We start from the raw sequence: 16,204 nt of genomic DNA, 5'->3' as shown, positions 1-16,204 counted from the left end.
GAAGGTGTTGTTTTCAACCAGGAGTCTTAGCAGGTTTGGTAACACATTTGGGGAGGATGTTTACAGATGAACCTCAAGGAAAGGTGGCTGAGCTTTAAAAATAAGAATGGGAAGCCAAGAGGCACTTTTTAGGGCTGAGTGAGTCTTGTGGAGGCAGTGAATGGACCCTGTGGCTGAGTAAACAACAACACACTTGGAGAAGAATTCCATGATGCTGTGCTGGAGGGATCAGGTGAACCTGGGGAGAGGTACTGGAATTAGGGTTAATTTTAGTCACCTTTGGAATTACCTGGGATTTGCCTTATTTCATTTTTAAAGTTTCCCACTCCAAAGACTGAGTAGAAGGTTCTGTTAAGAGAGTATGGGTGTTTTGTGACCCTTACCCTTATTTTAAGTGATTACTTCTCATATGAGAGATTGATTATCTTGGTGTAGAGCCTGGGAATGGAAAACTTGGCTAAGTACCTTGAACAGAGACATGAGTGAGTTCTCTCTGACCATGATATGTTTTGAACCTCATTAGGTGGTGTGTGGTGCTTATTGCAAAATCGGGGCTCACTGGACTATTAGGGGAATGATAGCTTGAAGTCCCTATAGACTTTATGGGAGCAGTGAGGCACTAAGGTTTAGTGTCTCAGCGAAGTTTGAGTTTACTTCTGTCAGCTAGTGAGAGGAGGGATGGCCTAAGAGAATACAAGTATTTTTTCAGGGCTTGGTCAGGACTGGGCACATTTAAGGACTTTTTGCTGACTTTAAAGTGGGATCCCGGTACTGTTTTGGAAAGCAAGACCAGGATTACTGGTTTAACTTAACTAAAGCAGTCTTTTTCTTTTGGGTTGTTATCTTTCCTGACACTTAAGATGAAATTCACTTTCTATTCTGGGAGCTGACTTATGCTTCAGTTTAAGCCTGTTTGTTGAAACCTTTTAAGTTAGCAAGGATAGCTGCTGCTAGTTTGCAGTCCTGGTAGGGAAGTTTTAATGTTATTCTTGACTTTTATTTGGCTCCCTACAGGTTATCTTTCCTTGGGGCTTTTGGGTATAGAGTCTCATTCTGGATCTGAGAATGGGACACCTTTACAACCCAAGGCATCACTTCATTCAGAGACAAGAACCCACCAGGTTGGTGCTTTTTGTGCCTAAACCACACATTACATCTGGAGATAGAACAGACAGCTGTTTTAAGAATATAACATGACAATGATGAGCAGATGCCTTAATCAGCATGTTATGTCCTTTTCCCCAGAACTGTTTAGCTGAGATGGAATTTGCCTCTCTCAAATAGGGAAGGTGTTTGAACTCTGTTTACAGCCCTCTGTCAATTCCACTGCTTTTCTGAGTTCCTCGCTCTTCTCTGGGAGAATTGCTCCTGCCTTCTGTAGTCCTCACTTGTCTCTTTGGCCAAATGCTCAGGTGGCTTTGGCTGAGTCTTCCAGGTTGTACAAGGCTGATTGGAGTTTCTATGCCTTTTGGTGATTAGAAGAATTCACTGAAGAGTTTCCTCTGCTGGAGTAACAAGAAGAAAAGGGTCATTTATCAGCCTGAATAGTGCAGGAGCCTGCTTGCTTCCCAGTTTCCATCCAGGGAGGTGAAGTCATTTATACAATTACCTTCAATGGGCAACAGGTAGAGGCCATCCGTAAGAACTATTTACAGGATTTAAAAATACGTTGACTTCTTCCTTTAACTTTCCCCTTGAACCAGAAATCTGATCTGGAGCCTCACCCTTTCTAGTTTACATTCTCTACTGTCAGAATGTAAATTAAAGCAATTTTTATCTGCTTCCATGTTTCTTGCTTAGGTTATCACTTAGGTCTTCTATTTAATTTAAATATAGCCTTCTTGGAACTAGATAGTGGTGATGTTTGCACTAGTTTGTGAATATACCACTGAACTGTACACTTTCATAGGGTGCATTTTAAAGTATGTGATTTATACCTCAATTTAAAAAAATAAGCCGGGGCCGGCCCGGTGGTGTAGTGGTTAAGTTTGTATGTTCTGCTTCAGTAGCCCGGGGTCTGCCGGTTCGGATCCCAGGTGCAGACCTATGCACCACTTGGTACGCCATGCTGTGGTAGGTGTCCCACATATAAAGTAGAGAAAGATGGGCACAGATGTTAGCTCAGGGCCAGTCTTCCTCAGCAAAATGAGGAGGATTGGCAGCAGTTAGCTCAGGGCTAATCTTCCTCAAAGAAAAAAAAAGAAGCCTTCTTGAAAATTGATTGACAAATAATATAAAGGTTGATTTCTTAAAAGCATTTTCGTGAGTATAGAGAATATTTACAGGGTTTCAACACAGATGTTAATGGCCTGCTGACTAGTACTTATACCTTCCTGGTAGAATTCATAATTGATTGTCTCTAGTCTCAGTTTGGTTCATTATGCTATGTATAGAAAATGTTTTTATATTTTCTTCTTTTAAAATAAAACAGCACTCTCTAACCTTGAAAAACTTGTGATTCATTTGGTATTACCCACCAAATGTGTGCTATTCTGATTAGTGGATGGCTCTACATTGATACCATTGTACAGAGTTATTGTTTGTTTATTAATTCATTCATCCAAGCAATATTTATGGAGTGTTGAGATGCAGAGGACATGCTAGTGAACATGAGGAATGTAATCTTTGACCTTATGGGGCTTCAGTTTTTATGGAAAATGGGTTTCCAGGATGAGTGTTCTGTATTCCTCTTCTGAATAGGCCACAATATCTTGTAACTCCAATTTTTTTTATAATGATCTTTATTTAGGTGAGGAAGATTGGCCCTGAGCTAACATCTGTTGCCAATCTTCCTCTTTTTGATTGAGGAAGATTATAGCTGAGCTAACATCTGTGCCACTCTTCCTCTCTTTGTATGTGGGATGCCGCCGTAGCATGGCTTGTGGAGTGTAGGTCTGCATGTGGGATCTGAACCTGTGAACCCCAGCCTGCTGAAGCAGAGCATGTGAACTTCACCACTACACCACCAGGCCGGCCCCTTATAATTCAGTCTTTGTAAAGGGCTCTGGGAGTTTTCACACATCATGGGTTCTTTTTGGCTGAAAGTTTGAAGGATTTACTACTTTGGATAACTTGATGAAAAGCGTTCTGTCATTTCTAATCCTAAAATTACTAGAGGATGAAAAGAATCGGAGTTGTAGATTAAAAGAGAATAACACCTAAATGAATGCTTGGAGGTAGTCATTGGCTGGAGAGATCAGCAAATAATTGTTAGTAATGTCCCTTGAGCTTCAGAGAGATAAAATAAAAGAAGTCAGGGTTTTTCATGGGTGTTATACAAAATGATCAGACAAGAAGTAGAGGAAAATGCCTGTAAATGCACCTAGCTTTTTTTCGGTATTCTCTAGAAGACGACTTGTTGTATCTCTGTTCCAATGCAAATTTTTTAAAAGGACTATTTTCAACCTCTCAAATGTAGTTGGGTTGAAAGAATTTGTAAATTCCCAAGCAGGAGCTGTTTTCTATGCAATAGACCTTTGGAGAACTTGAAAGGTCTTGGTTGTTTTGGACTCAGTGTTGGGGAAATTCCTCTATCGATAATTTTTTCTTACTAAGGGAGAGCTCCTTTGCTTTTAGAAAAGTGTTTTAAATGATCAGGAGCACTTGAAATGTTTAGGGTGATCTGAAACCTGATTTCCAAACCACCTCAAAATGTACCTTAGAGATCAGGATAGGGGAAATGATAATGATACTTCATTTGTAGAACTTAGTCCTGGCTCTGTTGAAAGAATGTTGGTTTTGCTGTGGGATTCCCTCTTCTCTCGGTTGTGTTTGGCCTACTGCTGTTTTTTCTCCACTATTTTTAAAAGTAGATTTGGCCTGGAAAGAGAAAAAAGATATTGATTGGTTTGATCTATATCTTTAAGGTTCATTCAGTTGCTTTAGGGGCAGGGGAAGCAGGAAAAACAAAGTAAAACAGAACAAAAATATTCCCTTTTTTCTGTATTTAATTTGAGTGCCTGTAGGTGCTTTTGCATTTGTCAGGAGTGAATGTTGGTTATCATAATTGTCAAATGCATGTTAGAAAAATCCTATGGTACAGGAGCTAGGGAGGGGGCTATGAATAATACTTAAGAGCTCTGATGAGGAAAAGTGACTAGATAATGTCATTTAAAAAAAATGAATCCAATGTCCCTGAGTGATGGTGACAGGGTAGGAAAATCATCACATAGCATAAGCTTCATTAGCTTTTTCTTAGTAACCTGTCAACTGCATTTGTGCCATAAACGAAATGATTTCCTCCCTTTGCTTGTTTCCAAATCAAAGAAGAAAGTATTAGTCATGTTGTCTTATATCACACTCCATGCTATAAAAATTCCTGGCAGCAATGTAGGTTATGTATGAATTGGTGGTTAATAATATTTGTGTTAAGTATTGGGATGTGTTTCCTCAACCCCAAAGTATTAGTTAGCATTGTATGTGCAAACTCTGAAAGTAAAACATTGAATGAGTAGAACCTCCCAAGAAATTTTCTTCAGAAAGGTGCTGACAGAGTTAATTTTAATTTCTAAAACTATGCAGTGGTGTTATGTTGAGGGAATAGAGTTTTCTATTCTATTGTTTGTATCATTTTAAGTAATTTAAAATTCTATATTTGTTAGCAAATTTAAAATTTTTGTTTCAGCTTTTAGATTAATATTGAACCCTAGAAAGTGCTCACCTTGTTTTTCAGACAATGAGTCTGTTTGACAAATGTACAGCATAGCTGATGAAATGGACCCTTTTTTAAGAAACGTTAACCAAGAGTAGTCCTGTATTTTAAAATGGCTGCATGGAGGACAAGTGCTATCAGTAAGTCAGCTGATTACAGTAGTATTTGCAGTTGACCGTGGCATAATGTGCAGGAGGGGAGCAGTCCTCAGGAGAATTGAGAAATGGAGGTCTGAACATATTCAGGAATGATGTCAGCAGAAAGCAGTGTTTGCGTCCCATGCCATATAGGCAGAGAGATGATGAGCGATTCTTTTCCTTTTAGCACCATTGGTATCCTATAATTCAATTCATTTCTGACAGTAACTACCCAGAGTTAGCATCAGACTCCAAGGTTTTCAGTCCTACTGACCTTACCTCAGATGCCAGTCAAAAATATCAGATCCTGGGGCTGGCCCTGTGGCCGAGTGGTTAAGTCCGCGCACTCCGCTGCAGGCAGCCCAGTGTTTCGTCAGTTCGAATCCTGGGCGCAGACATGGCACTGCTCATCAAACCACGCTGAGGCAGCGTCCCACATGCCACAACTAGAAGGCCCCACAACGAAGAATATACAACTATGTACTGGTGTGCTTTGGGGAGAAAAAGGAAAAAAGATAAAATCTAAAAAAAAAAAATCAGATCCCCAGGTTACCCACACTTCTATCGGATCTTCTTATAGCCCACCCATTCAGGTTTGATATTTTGCTAGAAAGGCTCACAAGACTCAGGGAAACACTTAACCAATTTGTTATAAAGGACCAGATGAAGAGGTACATCGATGTATAGGTCTGGAAGAGTCCTGAGCATAAGAGTCTCTGTCCTATGGAATTGAGGTGCACCACCATCCAGGAATGTGGATGCGTTCATCAACCTGGAAACTTTCCAAATCCCGTCATTTAGAGGTTTTTATGGAGGTTCCATTATGTAGGCATTGCTGATTAATCACCATTAGCCACTGGTGATTAGCTCGATCTCCAGCCCCTTTCCCGTTCCTGGAGGTTGTGGAGTGAGGCTGAAGTTCCAAGCTTCCAATCAAGTCTTGGCCTTTCTGGTGACCAGGCCCCATCCTGGAGCCATCTAGGATCCCACCAAGAGTTGCCTCATTAGAACAAAAGTCACTCATACCACCCTTATCACTCATGAAATTCCAAGAGTTTTAGGAGCTCTGTGCCAGGAAACTGGAATAAAAACCAAATATCTTTATAATACCACAGATGGATCCCAAAGTTAAATCTGGCTAGTCCCTAGTACCTTTAGTTGAGCGTTGGTTTTCTGTTATAAGACATAGGTGATCTAGGCTCATGGTCTGGTCAATGTGTCAGTCTTACAGAATGCCAGTTGTCTGACCCTTCTCAGGGTGCTAGTTCACTTCTGGAATAGATGAGTGGCTGGGCCAGTGTGATATGCTCTCATTGTGAGCAACTTCCACCTCAGAAGCCACTATCTTTGTGGAACCTTCCCAGAGCTCCTTAGAATTGTTTTTCTGCGGGGTGGTTTTTTTTTTTTTTGCACTAGGGCCAAGGCAGTGGGAAAAAGTGTTTATGGGCCATATTTTCCTTCCCATTCAAAATGAAAATAGTTTTGTAACCTATGGGTGAAGCAGATATATTCTTAGCGTATACTAGGAATCAGTGAGGAAATGCATCAGTGCTAAAATTTTAGTCCTGGGCTTATTAGAGAAGCAGGAACACTGAGGCAGCTGTCTGCTCTTTAGTCCTTGATAGTACTTTATAATAGAAGCACGGGGTACTGAAATGCATTCTCTCTTACACCCCTGAGACCACCCTGCAAAGGAGTTAACATCATTGCTTGGTGGCATATGGAATAACCCAGGCCCAGAGAGAAGTGGCTTGATTGAGAGCATTTGGTGAGTTAGCGGTAGCTTCTGCATGTGTACAGAACTATAGCAGTTACTTTTCTTGTGTGTTGCTCCACTGAAGATACTCATTACAGTCAGGCACCACATAATGATGTTTCAGTCAATGACATGCTGCATATATGACAGTGGTCCCATTAAATTAGTACCATATAGCCTACATGTGTAGTATAGTAGACTATACCATCTGGGTTTGTGTCCCTCTACCCTTCTAGGTTCTTCTGGCTGGTCTAAGAATTAAATTGACATGAGACAGATTTAACAGGAGAAAGACAAACAATAGTTTAATAATATGTATATGTGGGAGAAACCCAGGAAAGCTGAATAACTCACCAAAATGGCCAAAGCTCTCACCTTAAATACCATCCTTAGCTAAAAACAAAAGAAGGTGTTGAGGGTGAGGAGAGGTAGGGACTTCCAAAAGAAGGAAGGCAGTACACAGATAGGTGAAAAGGAGCAAACTCCATTTGGAAAACAAGTGTTTGGCCATACAGAAACGAACACAGAGGGGAGCCCAGCAAACAGGCTTTTCTAGGTTCCTCGCTGTCTACCACCTAGTTCATGTTATGCTAATGTGATAGCTCACTTCCTGAGACAGATTTTTTTTATCTGAATTCTTTTAGGTGGTTAAGGGGGAGGTAACAAGAAAAACTGAGTCTTGTTTCTTAAAAATAATCAGCCTAATATAATCCTCACGTTAAAGAGGCATACTTTGGGGTGGCAAATTTTATTCCCCTTTAGTACACTCTGTGATGTTTGCACAACAACAAAATTGCCTAACCATGCATTTCTCAGAATGTATCCCCATTGGGAAGCGATACATGAATGTACAATTGATGTGGCATTGACTGAGCACCATCGCATGCCAGGTATTATGCTAGTATTGGGGATACAGAAATGGAAAGAAAATCTCTCTCTAATCTGAGGCATCTCTTTTTTTATTGTGGTAACATTGGTTTATGACATTATATAAATTTCACTTGTACATCATGGGACCTCTCTTGTTTTGGAATCATCTCACTGCATGGGCAGTTTGGTGCAGCATTGATGCTACTCCTCTCTTGGGTGATCCTTTTGCCATTCCTGCACCATCTCTCCTGCCAGGCTGGAGTGTTCTTGGCTGGGGGAAAAAAGGCAGATCTGTGAAAGTTCCTCTCTTACTCCTGATGGTTGCTCTGTATGTTTTTTTGTTTGTTTTCAAGTGAACAAATATTGAATTAGATCATTGGCTCCATAAAGAATAATTGTTTCCAGATAAGTAAGTCCTGAGGATATAATCTACAGCTGGTGACTATAGTTAACAATACCGTATTGCATATTTGAAAGTGGCCAAGAGAGTAGATCTTAAATGTTCTCCTCAAAAGAAAAAAAATTGCAACTATGTGTGGTGATGGATGTTAACTTATGTGGTAATCATTTTGCAGTATATACATATGTCAAATCATTATGTTGTATACCTAAAACTAATACAATGTTATATGTTAATTATATCTCAATTAAGAAAAGAATAATTGTTCCCTTTTTTGACTTCTGTAGCATCTTGAGGTGGTCTGTGCCTATCTAGTTGTCATAACTCTTCCATTAGACTAAGATGTCTGAGGACAAGGACAGTTTTTTGGGACAGGGACACATTTTTGTTTTTTAAAAACCAATTGGTACAGATGGAGAATTACATAAAATAGAACCATGTACAGTTTTCAAAAATTTAGCAAGTAATCATCAGTGTATATCTTCCTCATTTCATCTGTTTTGTTATAAACCAGCAACCCTTATATGTGGTGGAGAGAACTGAAAGTCCTTATGTCAAAGTGATAGATTCTTTTTTTTTTGAGGAAAATTACCCCTGAGCTAACATCTACCACCAATCCTCTTCTTTTTGCTGAAGAAGATTGGCCCTGAGCTAACATCCGTGCCCATCTTCCTCTATTTGATATGTGAGACATCTGCCACAGCATGGCTCAATAAGGGGTTGCGTAGGTCTGTGCCCAGGATCCAAACTGGTGAACCCTGGGTGTGAACTTAACTGCTACACCACCAGGCCGACCCCTAAAGTGATGTATTTTATGTGGGCCAATTGCATTCTTCCCAGATGGTAGTTTGTCGTATAAATCAGATGTTTTCCCAGTTTTCATAATGAAAGGTGTAGATGCATATTCACTTGAGGATTTAACTGAGCCAAGTACCTGCTAGAAATTTTACACACGGGCCTCCTTTGTTGTGTTACTCCCACTGATAGGAATTTAGTTCTCTGGATCAATTCTGTTTTGTTTTTTGCTAATACCTAATTTGATAATATTTCACTTTTCTTCTAAAAGCCTATATCCCAAATGAAATGGAATTAGGAACACAGGACCTCTTGAATCTCCATTGATATTTTTCATGGTGCTTTTTATATTCATAGTGCTTTGTTCCCACAGAAATAATACTCCTTGTTTATAGGGGGAAAACCCTTATGTTTTCTTTTCCCTCAAGGATACTCAATAAAATAAAGAAACCTCTTTTCTCCTCTGCTTCTGTCCTTTAAAATCCTGATTCCTTTTTACATTTCATAATATTGTTATGTATATTCTGGGCTTTTTCAAAGTCAACCAGTATTTTCCTAATGGGAAATTTACTGAGACTTGTTTATGTTAGTTGGGTTTTTCTAGATCGGTTTGAACATAGGGCTGCTTATGTCATTTGCCTAAATAAATATTGCTTTATAGTTGTTATGAAAGTGGAGCTTGATATAGACTAACAATTGACTTAATTGGGAGCCATGTTTGTCAGCATTGCAAAGTCAGCTTTTCTAGGGCCAGAGACTAAAGAATTAGTTCTGGGGTAGGATATTATTTATCAGGGCTTCGTTTTCTGTACCTTGCTCCCCCTTCAGCGTCAGATTAGCTTTTAACACAGATACTTTTTCAAGGAACAGGCAAGCATAGTTAAGGAAGATGGAAAAGAATTGAAATTTTAATGTTACCTTTATAGATTTCTTTCCCTTGCCTTGTTCTCATCCGTCTCAGCTGCCAAGAAAAAGTGTAAGGAGCATTCACACTTCTATGAGAAATCTATACATTTAGGTTAGACAATGGCATAAGGTTTGCTTTTTATTATAAATAAGTCATATAAATAAGCACAAAGACCCATCAGCCCACCAGACTTCTTCTTAGCATGTGACAGTGGGAGAAAAAGGTAATGAAAGAGATTTTTGTTACTCTTTTTTAGCTAAGAATCTGTCTGTGGGACTGTTAACATTGTGTTTAGCATCTTGATTCCAAATGGTTCCTAGCAATTTTGAATGTAAGGTTGGTTGGTCATTTTCAGAATGTTTAGGTCTCTGGGTGGAATATCTTTTGTCTACTGGAACTTTTTCTGTGAATTAATAAAATTAGATTTGAGAATTTTAAAAATCCCCAATTTTCCCACTATATCAGTACAGCCACTGTAATAATTTTTGTATACAGTTGTGTTGCATTACATCATTTTCAGATTTCTATGTTCACCTGTGTTTGCTCAACTCCTTTCCCCTATCCCATACCTCACTTTCCCTCTCATGGAGTGAGCATGAGAGGTGGGGATATGACTTGGCTGTGGATTCAGTTGGTTTCTGTTTCCAAGTTTCTTTGAGTGTGAGCATTCTCTGTACTGGCTGTGATTCTAAATAAAGTGATAAATTTTTCATACATTATGGGCCTTAAATGCAAGTCAGCCTCTTCATCTGGTGTCAACCAAAAGAAAAGTGATCTATTGCGACGCTGGAGGAAAAACTGGCAGTGTTGGACTTAACCTATATTGAGAGATGGTATGTTGTTCTTCACCTTGGGGTGTTCGAGTATGACTTTGACAATGCATGGTTTTCATCTCATCTGCTGACTTTTGTCTCTAACCTCTGAGTTAGGTGTGCCTTCACTGTATTTAATTCCAGTCCTTTTTCCTATACACGTTTTGTATAATTGTCCTCATTTTTAAAGCTTTTATTTATTTTTAAAATTTTTTTAAAGATTTTATTTTTCCTTTTTTCTCCCAAAACCTCCAGTACATAGTTGTGTATTATTTTAGTTGTGGGTCCTTCTGGTTGTGCTATTTGGAATGCTGCCTCAGCATGGCTTGATGAGTGGTGCCATCTCCGCACCCAGGATTCGAATCGGCGAAATCCTGGGCTGCCGAAGCAGAACGTGCAAACTTAAACACTCGGCCACGGGGCCGGCCCATAAAGCTTTTAAAATATACTATATACTGTATTAAGAAAATTATATCGAGGATATTACTATATTGTAGTTCTTATAGCCATCATTTACAGCAAGACTTGGGTTTTTGTGTTTTCAGAATTTTGGTAGCCAGTATAGTCAGTTCATGAGAGTGAGTACTTTCTAAATTGCATACTCAGGCCTACTCACAGTGGTTCTGCTGTAGATAATTTAGAATAAGAGTAACCGTGGTGCCGCAAGTTTGTGTATTTCTTAACTATAGCCATATCTTATGCTCAAGCACGTGGGACCCTTTTTGTAATTGAGCTCTGTGGAATTTGGAATTCAGATTGCTTATATCAGCCTAGGATCCTATTAAAGGATGAGAAGCTATACAGTATAGTGGTTAATAGCATTGATTTAAATCTGAACTGCCTGGGTTTGAAGCCCGGTATTGTTCTTTACCATTGAGGTGATTTTGAGCAAATTACTTTTTCTTTGTCTGCTTCTCCATGGGTATAATGAAGTTAATAATATTTACCTCATAGGGTAGTTTTGTGAGAATTGAATTAGTATTTGTAAAGTGTTTAGAATAAAGCCTTGCACCAACAGGTGCTGTGTAAATATTACTTAGATCATCATCCATTTTGGCAATTCCTGAAAATGCTTATAGTACAAAATGAGTCTTGGACACACAAAATATTTTGCTTAGGATCAAGATTGTGTACTTTTTAATTTTTTTTTAGTTTTAGGCATTATAATTACACCTTAAATTCCTGTTGTTGTTTGATAGCTGAAGTTTCTGGTAGAAGAAACTGAGTGTTTGGCTTGTGAATTTAATTTGAAATCTGAAGTACATTGTGAACATACAGTATTGTGGAGTTGATATATAGAGATGCTATTAGATGCTCATAATGTCTCCTGCAGATTGTATCTTTTCCTTCCCACTGACTTTAGTATGAAAGTCGGTTTGTCCTTTAGTCAAGTATGAATGTTGTCATGAATCTTCTCTCTCTCTGTCCACAGATTCTGTGTACTCCTCTGGGCCCCAATAGTTACTTTTTTAAGCACAGGAAGGAAACTCAGTGCTTTGCTGATTTGGTGTTAATTCCCTGTGTTTTTCATTTTGGTGTCTATGGAGAGGGTTGCTTTCTACACACTTGGACACTCCTTGGATATGTTCTGTAGAGGTAATCAACACACTTGAGAGTACGTCTGCTTGTTCCATGTCTACCCTTTCTGAATGTGGACATGTGTTTGAGTATTTGCAGTAGATATTTGGTGATAAAAGTTACCTTAGTTGCTTCTGCTGTTCTACAGTATTTCCCAAGGACGTTCAGAGCTTTTTACAAAATGCAGAATGTCTTATGTACGAGATGTTCACTGAGTTTGATCAAGAAAATTCACTTGTGGGGGGCCCGCCCGGTGGCGCAGTGGTTAAGTGCGCATGTTCTGCTTTGGCGGCCCGGGGTTCTCCGGTTCGGATCCTGGGTGCGGACATGGCATCGCTTGTCAAGCCATGCTGTGGTAGGCATCCCACGTATAAAGTAGAGGAAGATGGGCACGGATGTTAGCTCAGGGCCAGTCTTCCTCATGAAAAAGAGGAAGATTTGCAGCAGATGTTAGCTCAGGGCTAATCTTCCTCAAAAAACAACAACAACAACAACAACAACAAAAGAAACAAAGAAAATCCACTTGAAAGAACTTAAGTACCAAGAAAGTTTCCATTGTTAATAGGATATATACAAATACATACACTGTTTCTCAAAAGTAATTTCACTTCTTCAAATAGTTGCTAATCAGGGGAGACTGGTTTTATAGTAAATTTAAATACAGGTTGCAGGGGTTAGTTTTAATCTGTGTTGGTCAAAGCTATGAAATTTGGTAGAAGAATCTCTCTCTCAGCCTAAGGTGGTGCTGAGATATTTAGCAGCTTTCTTTTCTCCTTCCTGGTCATTTCCTAAAATTCAAAGCAAGAGTCAACCATTGTAACATTTCATAATGAACTTGAAGTATTTAACAAATCTAAAGTCACAACTTTATTATTATCATAACAGAATGTTTCAGGCCATTCATTCCATGTGACAAGGAATCCAGCCCATTTCACCAAGTTTAGTCTGTTTTTTAAGTTATATTTTCTATTGCCCTTGATTTTTGTTTTTGTTTTTATTTTTTGGTCTTTGATATCTTGATTCAATGATACCAGTTTCCTGTTGTTATATATACTTTGTACTGAAAATTGTCCTAGGTTTTGTATTATTTCTCTTTCCCTGAGTTTTGCTTCTGATCTGAACAAAACACATCTTTTTCTTGCTGTTCCATTTGCACGGTGTCACTCCTAAAGATGAGCTGCTTTTTCCTGTGAGGCAGTGGAGAAAGCAGGGAAGCCATTTGTGGGGCATTGCATTGACAAGTGTATTTTTGTAATTATATGATGGTAGTATCAGGGAAATTATAGAATGGGTTAGTATTAGAGTTCAGAAGCTTGTAAATCCCATGATTTCCCACTCCCATGGGTCATGAGAGCCGCAAATGACACTTGCTTAGGAGAAAGGTGAAGGGTGTTTTATAACTCTAATGGTATATACAATTCTTGAACATATATTGATTGCTAACAACTGCTGTCTCTCCCCCAGCTTACCACACCGCCACTGTTTGTGCATAAGCACAGTTTTGGACCCAGCTATTTGTACTTATTTATGCTTTTACGCCTTCTTCCTTTCATAAAGATTTTAGCTGGTTTTTGACTTGAATTGAAACAAGGAAAAAAGAGGAGACCTGAAATGGTCTATCCCCTGCCAACCAGAAGCCTCCTGTGGTATCCAAACAATAGTTGCCTCAGTCTGTCAGCACTTCTATCTTTGAAGGTGGTTTCTGCTTGAAAAGTGGTGACTATTAGCATAGCTTTGGGATAATTGCTTCTCCTTCCTCTCTTGAGATACATTTTTTTTTCAGATACTTTCTGTTCTTGTTGACTCTGTTTTTCCAGAAGATTCAGCCTGTGGTTAAAATGTTTCGGGTCCCCACTTGAACTTTCTGTTGGTTTACCCATTTCTGGGGCACCCTCGCCAGATTATCAGTGCTAAAGAGGGCAAAGGATCTTCTTGGTTAATAGAAAAAGCCATTTTGGGATGACTCTCAAAGTTCAGAAACATCCAGACTTTCCTTCAGTACTTTTTTCTGTTTGGGGTAGCATCTTTGCCTAGTATAGGGGGAGGAGGGGCTAGTTGGGAGGGCTTGTGTTTAAGGGGTTCAGAAACAGGGGATTTAAGTGTGTCTTTTGTGTTTGCAAGGCACTAACACCACTCCCGTCTGTATTTAAATGCTGTCCCCAGGTTACGACTATGGCTATGTCTGCGTGGAGTTTTCACTCTTGGAAGATGCCATCGGATGCATGGAGGCCAACCAGGTTGCTTTATACTTCGGTCAAATGATGCTGGAAGGATATATTTTTTATGTATGGGGAGGGAGGGTTTCAAATGATTAAACTTTGGAGAGGTACCAGAAATCTATCTTTGGAGCATACAACATTCAACTAAAAAGTGGTTGTGAAGAGAAACTTTCAAATAGGCTGAGAAGGTTTCTCTGGAAGAGTTGATGGGCACCCACCTCTACAGTGTACTTTAAAAACTAGACCCCAGTTGCAGTTGGACTAGACTCCAAAGACAGTAGATGGAAAAAAGTGACAGGTCTGGAGTGCTTCCCTTTGGAGTGTGACTGAGATAGGGATCCTGATGTAAGGAACAATCTTGGCTGTCTGTGATCCCAAGGATCTGCCTGGCATCTTTATACGAGGTCAATACTTATATCCAGATCTAGGGTGAAGACCACTGATGGCAACTTCTGTGGCACTCAGGTCCTCCCTGCATGTGCTACTTTCATAAGAGGGCCATTGGGGAGGAGGGAATTGTGGATTGTTTGTGTCTATTACATTCGTCATTGTTCTTTGCAAATTGGAGTTTTGTACTCAAGTTCTAGGCTGCATATAATCAGAGCTGGTGAATCTGAATCTGTACTTACCTTATGTTTGAAACACCTAGATATATTCAGCTTACCACCTAGAACTGGCCTCTGGGTCTTTAATTGAATCCTGCCTGGTGGTTTTGGGAGGTATTATGAAATGGATAGAATCCTTCTTGTCATGGGTGTTTCCTTGAGGCAAGTTGTTTTCTTTGTGATGTGTTAGTTCCTCCATCTGTAAAATGGAAGAAAGAAGCATAGTGATATGGTTTGATTTTTATGTACCCACTGCCTATACTTAACAGTGTGAATGCAGTGTGCTCCAACTCTTAAAAGAAGGTTCTGCCAGGGCCAGCCTTGGTGACCCAGTGGTTAAGTTTGGTGTGCTCCACTTCGGTGGCCTGGATTTGATTCCCGGGCGTGGACCTACACCACTTGTCTGTCAGTGGCCATGCTGTGGTGGCAGCTCACATACAAAAAGAGGAAGATTGGCAGCAGATAATAGCTCAGGGCGAATCTTCCTCAGCAAAAAAAGAAACAAGGTTCTGCCAGAGAAGAGTAGTGTTGTATGAGAACTCTTCCTCTTTTATATAGCCTGTTTCCCTTTCATCGGCTTTGTTCCATTCAGCATGCCTCATTACATTTAACCTTTTCCCTTCTTTGGGTGTGTTCTCCCTTTATGGGTATGGAGATGACATGCTATAAAGCCTTTGGGAGCAAGCACTAATTAGAGGAAACTTTTGATGTATCTGTACCTATTACTAGTAGTATAATAATGCTAGATCTTCAGAGAATGACTGGCTTAGGATCATATCTCCTTGATAGGGTTCTTATTGATTGATTTATTCAGTGTCCATCATTGAGTCAGTCATTTCACAGATACTAATTATGTATCAGAAACTGTGCTACCTACCAATATTTGGAGAGAAGAATGAAGGCCCCAATCTGAATGCTTATGGTTGATTCCATTCTGACAATCTGTCCTAATTTGAGAAGATTCATTTAATTCATAAGCATCTTGTTCTTGTCTGTGAATCATCATTAAGTCCTTTGCCACTGTACTAAATAGTACTGTGAGTGATGGAAACGTAAATGGGGGAGCCATGGCGGATGACATCTCTTTTATATCATTATCCCAACTGTGTTTCTCCTAGAAGAGTGTTGCTTTTTATCACTATTTAATGTTTGATCATAAAAATAACAATGTTATGTCTTAATGGCCTCTTCCTCCATCCCAACAGAAAATCCTGTCTAAAGTATCCAGTCCCCTAAAGAATAGTGTCAAGTAGAACTAGAGCAGCCTTCTTTAAAAACAAGGTTTAATTGTAGGCAGAGTTTCTGTTGGAGGTATATCTGGAAAAATGTTCATTTTTGCAAGTGGTATTGAGGAGGTGTGGCTTATAGACATCTCTCCCCCCACCTTCCCCACCCATTCTATAAACACTCTTAGGGCTCCCAGATCCCTGATGAATGACTCTTATCCAGAGAATGTGGCACCAGAACAAAGTAG

The 16,204-nt window shown here is 39.5% G+C and overlaps 1 protein-coding gene across 10 annotated transcripts in view; it reads left to right on the top strand.

The window, feature by feature from the left end:
* RBM6 (RNA binding motif protein 6) overlaps positions 1–16,204 on the top strand; it is a 110,693-nt gene that overhangs the window by 34,817 nt on the left and 59,672 nt on the right. For all 10 annotated transcript variants that reach the window (XM_014840468.3, XM_070493778.1, XM_070493774.1 and 7 more), the window contains one exon: positions 14,070–14,143. In XM_014840468.3, the coding sequence (XP_014695954.1) occupies positions 14,070–14,143 (74 nt within the window). The remainder of the gene's footprint in view (positions 1–14,069; positions 14,144–16,204) is intronic.

This window comes from Equus asinus, chromosome 21 (genome assembly GCF_041296235.1).
Source record: "Equus asinus isolate D_3611 breed Donkey chromosome 21, EquAss-T2T_v2, whole genome shotgun sequence".
NCBI lineage: Eukaryota > Metazoa > Chordata > Mammalia > Perissodactyla > Equidae > Equus > Equus asinus.
Note: the sequence above shows the minus strand (reverse complement) of the source record. Positions and strands in the feature narration are given on the sequence as shown.